Raw genomic sequence first — 5674 nt, 5'->3', positions numbered from 1 at the left:
TTTTCCTCGAGCATATTTTGGGGGCGATTCTTTTTATTGTTTAAAGATGAACAATTCAAAATACAAAATATTTAGTGAATATGAAAACAAGATCACAAGAAGTCCCACAAAATACTTGTTGACTTCGAATTTACCGTTATCAATGGGTGAAAAATCTTTTGAATTAATTGTGAGATTTCTTGAACAAAGTATATGAAATTGAAAGAATTGATTTTCTTGAACAAGGAAAGGAAAGAAAATAACAATTGTAAAAAAAAAAAGGAAAAATACCCAAGTACCCCCTCAACCTATGCCCGAAATCCCAGAGACACACTTATACTATACTAAGGTCCTATTACCCCCCTGAACTTATTTTATATGTAATATTATATCCCTTTTTAGCCTACGTGGCACTAGTTCAAAAAAAAAGTCAACCATCGTTGGGCCCACAAGATAGTGCCACGTAAGCTAAAAAGGGGTAAAAAATTATTAATAAAATATGTTCAGGGGGTAATAGGACCTTAGTATAGTATAAGTGTGTCTCTGAGATTTCGGGCATAGGTTGAGGGGTATTTGGGCATTATCCCAAAAAAAAAAATGGAAGGGAGAGATGAGAGATTTGGAATAAAACCTAGATAAAGGGGTAAGTTGGTAATGATGATAATTTATTTGCCGGATGATAGAGTTAAAATGTTTTTCGTACAAAATCAACTCGTGCCTCTTCCATAAAATGTTTTTCATTATTTGCGTACAAAGTGCAGCCACGTAACGGGGAATGGTGGAAAAAATAATAAGGGCCAGATAAATAATGGAATTAGTGAGAAATTATGCAATATTGGCAAGGTGATACATTCGTTGTTGCTCCACCTGTACTTCCTACCCTTTCCGTAAGTTTCTCCACCGGCAGCGTCTGTCAGGATGAGTTCTTCCGTGGCATCATTCACGGCCAATCATCATGTTATGCTGCCTTCCTGCGCCGATGCGGTTCGGCTTTCAGGAGCTAATAGCTCCGGCGGACGGAGAGTTAAGTTAAGACTAAATCTTCCTCGAGCAGCTCAGGTGGAGGCGAGGCCTCAACTAGTACCAGCAATTAGAGATGTAGCCGGGAACAGTAATGTTACTGGGCGAACCCTTCAAGTTGGTCCATCTAGCAGAGATCGAGCCGACGATATGCAATCTGAAGCCAGAGCTATGACACGTGCTGTGGATGCTTCTGTTTATAGCCCTGATTTGTTATCCAGCAAGTATGGCACTCGCCCAATTAAGGTAAATCTCTAAATAACGAACTTAAATTGATTTCTCTTCAGACTAGAAATTTAGATGCAAGTCCAATTAGTTTGATTGCTTTGTAGGTACTGAGAAGAGCTCTTCAAATATTCAATGGACTTGGTTCATTCGCCCTAAAAGTATGGCTTGACCAGTTGAACGGGGAGCTTGATCGGAAAATGAGATTGCGTGCCATTGAACTTAGGCAGACTTTCACCAGATTGGGGCCTACATTTGTTAAAATTGGTCAGGGTTTATCCACTAGGCCTGATTTATGCCCACCCGAGTACCTTGAGGAGCTCTCGGAGCTGCAGGTATTTTCTCCCTGCCTGCTTCTTTCCTGTATTGTGAATGCGTGTCCTAATATTTTCCTTGTGGAATTTCCGTGAATTTCCATTACAAACATAATTTTGGCTTAGTTAGTATAGTTCACTGTGTGCTGGGAAATGAGTGAGCTAGGTTGGTTTTGGGTTGGTTATGAATGGACTGAGCAAAAATGGGTTAAATAAAACCAACAGGCGCATATTTAATGGGAGCTGAAAACTGGTAGATTGATGGAATAATCAAACAGCATTTTCTTGTAATATTTCGCAAAAACCATTTCATGCATTAGAATCCATGTTTTTCTATTTGACCATTTTCCGCATCTTTTGTGATGCTTTGCAACGTCGATTCTTCCTGGAGAATTTTTGGTTCCTTTTTGCTTCTTTTTCTCTTGTTTAGGCCTTTAGGATCCAATTCCCTCAAGAACTCCTACATATCAAAACATATGAATATTACAATCCATACAGTTAACACTAATAGAACACAATAATAAAAATACTGAATGTGAGGCAAAGAATATATGCATTTTTGCCCGAACATCAGTATACCACTTATATACGGCCAAGTTGGCCTTGTTATTATCAATGGAATCTTTTATTTGATTGAAAAGCAAAATGAAAGGTGGAAATACACTAGGCTAATCACTATTTATCCTTACCTTACTTTTTCTTTGTATATCGGGTAAATTGACTTTCTACTGAAAACCTTGAGATATAACTTGTTATCAGCTTATATTGTTTCTAACTGAAATACAACCTTTGATTGCCCAAATAAACTTGACCTTTTTAACTACTGAGCAGGATGCTTTGCCAACATTTCCAGATGCACAAGCATTTTCATGCATTGAGAGAGAGTTGGGTCGTCCGCTTGAAACTATCTACTCATCTATATCTCCATCGCCTATTGCTGCAGCCAGTCTTGGTCAAGTTTATAAAGCTCAACTGAAGTACTCGGGCCAGGTCGTTGCTGTGAAGGTGCAACGGCCAGGTATTGAAGAAGCAATAGGATTAGACTTCTACCTAATAAGGGGAGTAGGCATACTGATTAATAAATATGTTGACATAATTTCGAGTGACATTGTTGCTCTTATTGATGAATTTGCTCGCAGAGTTTATCAAGAGCTCAACTATGTACAGGTTAGTTTTGAAACACTCTTAGATAATTCTTTAAATGGATGCATATTGGATGATTTAACTTTATATATCTGGAGTCAAGGTAGTGTTGAAGAAGAAGAGCAGCATAGTTGATAAACTTCTACAACATTCCTCTGGGTTTGAATGTTAATTTTGACAGGTTAATGCAGGAAGGGCAGAATGCAAGGAGATTTAAAAAGTTGTACGCTGACAAAGAAGATGTTCTTGTTCCCGATATTTTTTGGGACTACACAAGTGGGAAGGTATTAACGATGGAGTGGGTTGAAGGTGTCAAGTTGAACGAGCAAGAAGCTATTGAGAGGCAAGGGCTAAAGGTTTTGGATCTGGTAAATACGGGCATCCAATGCAGTCTCAGACAGCTGCTTGAGTATGGTTATTTTCATGCTGATCCTCATCCTGGGAACCTTTTGGCGACACCTGAGGGGAAGCTTGCTTTTCTTGATTTTGGGATGATGAGTGAAACTCCTGAAGAAGCAAGATTTGCTATTATTGGTCATGTTGTTCACATGGTCAATCGGGATTATGAAGCGATGGCTCGTGACTACTATGCTTTAGACTTTTTGTCTCCCAATGTGGATGTTTCTCCAATTGTACCAGCATTACGAGACTTCTTCGATGATGCACTTAATTCAACAGTAAGCGAACTTAACTTCAAAACACTTGTAGATGGTCTGGGTGCTGTGTTATATCAATATCCCTTTAATGGTGAGTTGCTAGTCTTGCAATCAAATGTATGCTGATCAATATTGAAATGCTTAACGGATAAACTTTAAGAAGATATCGTTGCAAATAATAAGTCAAGTCAATTGTTTGTACCGTGCCTGACATTGCTGCCTTGGCTGTTTGAAATTCATGCAGTTCCGGCTTATTACGCATTGATTTTGAGATCTCTCACTGTTTTAGAAGGTTTAGCATTATATGCTGATCCTAAGTTTAAAGTACTGGCTGCTTCATATCCATATTTTGCTAAAAGGCTTCTTACAGATCCTAATCCATATCTGAGAGATGCTCTCATTGAGTTACTTTTCAAGGATGGGAAATTCAGGCAGGCTTCACTTTTCCGTTTTTTGCTCCTTAACTAAACTTAGTTCATTCTTCTGATGCGCTGCTAACAACATGAAGCTCTTACTCTTGGTTATTACAGGTGGAGTAGACTTGAAAACTTGCTTGTCCAGGGAAAGAAAGACAGGGACTTTTCTGCAAAAGATGCGTTGCAACCTGTCCTGAAGTTGTTGTTGGGTCCAGATGGTAAAGAATTAAGGGATTTGGTTATCAAAGAAGCAATCCGTGTCAGTGAAGCTATTATTCTGGGTTCAGCTATTGAATCATTTAATTCTGTTCCTGGTCCCATGAGGACTTTTGTTTTCAATGGAAATGCAAGTGGTCCCTTTACAATAAGTGCTGCTGAGCAACAGAGCTTAATGGAACTTAGGGCACAGGTGATCAAGATATGGGGACTATTGCAATCCTCAGAGAATTTTGATCCGAATCTTTTGCAACCAATTTTGCAGGTTAGAAGCACTCTCTTTCCATGTAATGTAATTTTAATAGTTGGAATCAAGTGGTTCATGTAGGGATGGAATGGGGCGGTTCAAGGCGGGGGCGGGGTGGGTTGAGCTTAACCTGCAAATTCTTTAATCCTCCCCGCATAACAACTTTTTTTTCATTTTCAACCTACACCACCCTGCATAGTTTCTTTTAATATTTTCTTTTTCTAGTTAAGTTTGATATAAAAGTAAAATGCATACAAATAAGTTCATTTTTTTCATTAAGATGTATTAGTTTATTAGATAATGACTTAAAAACTTATATTTTGGAGGTCAATTAAGGAACATGTAAGAGATTGTATTTACTTTTATTGAACCATTTTCATTTACTATCTTGAATATTTTAGTAGCTTTAAAGAAATTATCTTAAGATATATGTTTTATCACTCTTATAACAATAAAAATTTGAAATTAGGTTTCAACCCGCTTAAACTCACATTTACCCGCAACCCACTTCAACCCGCCCCACACAAACTTAAAAAACCGCCCCGCCCCGCCCCGCCCCATTGTCATCCCTATGTTCATGTGTTCTTAGCTGAGTAATGCAAAGATGGTTTCACACATAAATGATATATATACCCATAATTATACATGGATCTTTTTGTTTTGAAATGCACTTGCCCATTGTTCTTCATTTAGTTGGGTGGTGTAGGAGGGCGGGAAAAGGCTTTGTTGGTAAAGCATGATGCTTACTAGTGTTATATACCATTGTAATTGCATTGATGTGTTGTTCAGCATTTGGTGTTTTCGCCATATTCAAGCTTCTAAGTCGGTGTTGGGTATGTGTTCCAACCGAACTCCATTGAAGAAGGGTTTTGTATTTCTGAAGCTAAGAGTTTGTCCTTGTTGCTAATTGGTTAACCATACTTGAGCAGGTACTTCAAGAACCAGAAGCACGCAGTATTGGAGGGCGCGTAGTTGGTGGAATATCTCAACGTCTTGCAGCGCGCTTACTGCAACAAGTTCTTCGTGCACCTGAAACAACTGCTGCTGCATAATTGTGTCCTGAACTTTAATATAATGTAACTGTCCATAAACATATTTTAACCTGTCAAAGGAAGGTCATATAGAAAATAAATCACATCAGATGCAACAATCAATAATTCAAGGCAATTGTCTTTTAATTTCCTAAGTTGGGTTAAATATAAAATCTAAATGTGCTCGAGTTGCAGACAGGCAAGGAAGATGTCTAGAACTCAGACAACTTATAGAAAAATCTCAATACATTTGGGGCTTAATTACATTCACTCTCGGAAGTTTTTTCAATTACAAAAATCTTGGGATGTGTCATTGTTCTTGGATACATTCCTTGGTGGTCATTACTTAATGGAAGGGATGTGTCTGAGAGGTGGGAGAAATATATCTTAGAGGGATAAGTATATATATATATGTATTTTTGTAATT

At 38.1% G+C, this 5674-nt stretch overlaps 1 protein-coding gene across 1 annotated transcript; it reads left to right on the top strand.

Annotated features, from left to right (window-relative positions):
* Window positions 1–753: 753 nt before the first annotated feature.
* Window positions 754–5366, top strand: ABC1K3 (ABC1-like kinase 3). The gene is given in 7 exon segments (NM_001324518.1): window positions 754–1245; window positions 1332–1559; window positions 2370–2705; window positions 2873–3428; window positions 3582–3768; window positions 3868–4234; window positions 5146–5366. Coding segments are annotated over 7 exon segments (2145 nt in total). The 5' UTR covers window positions 754–897; the 3' UTR covers window positions 5269–5366.
* Window positions 5367–5674: the final 308 nt, after the last annotated feature.

This window comes from Solanum lycopersicum, chromosome 4 (assembly GCF_036512215.1).
Source record: "Solanum lycopersicum chromosome 4, SLM_r2.1".
Classification (NCBI taxonomy): domain Eukaryota; kingdom Viridiplantae; phylum Streptophyta; class Magnoliopsida; order Solanales; family Solanaceae; genus Solanum; species Solanum lycopersicum.
Note: the sequence above shows the minus strand (reverse complement) of the source record. Positions and strands in the feature narration are given on the sequence as shown.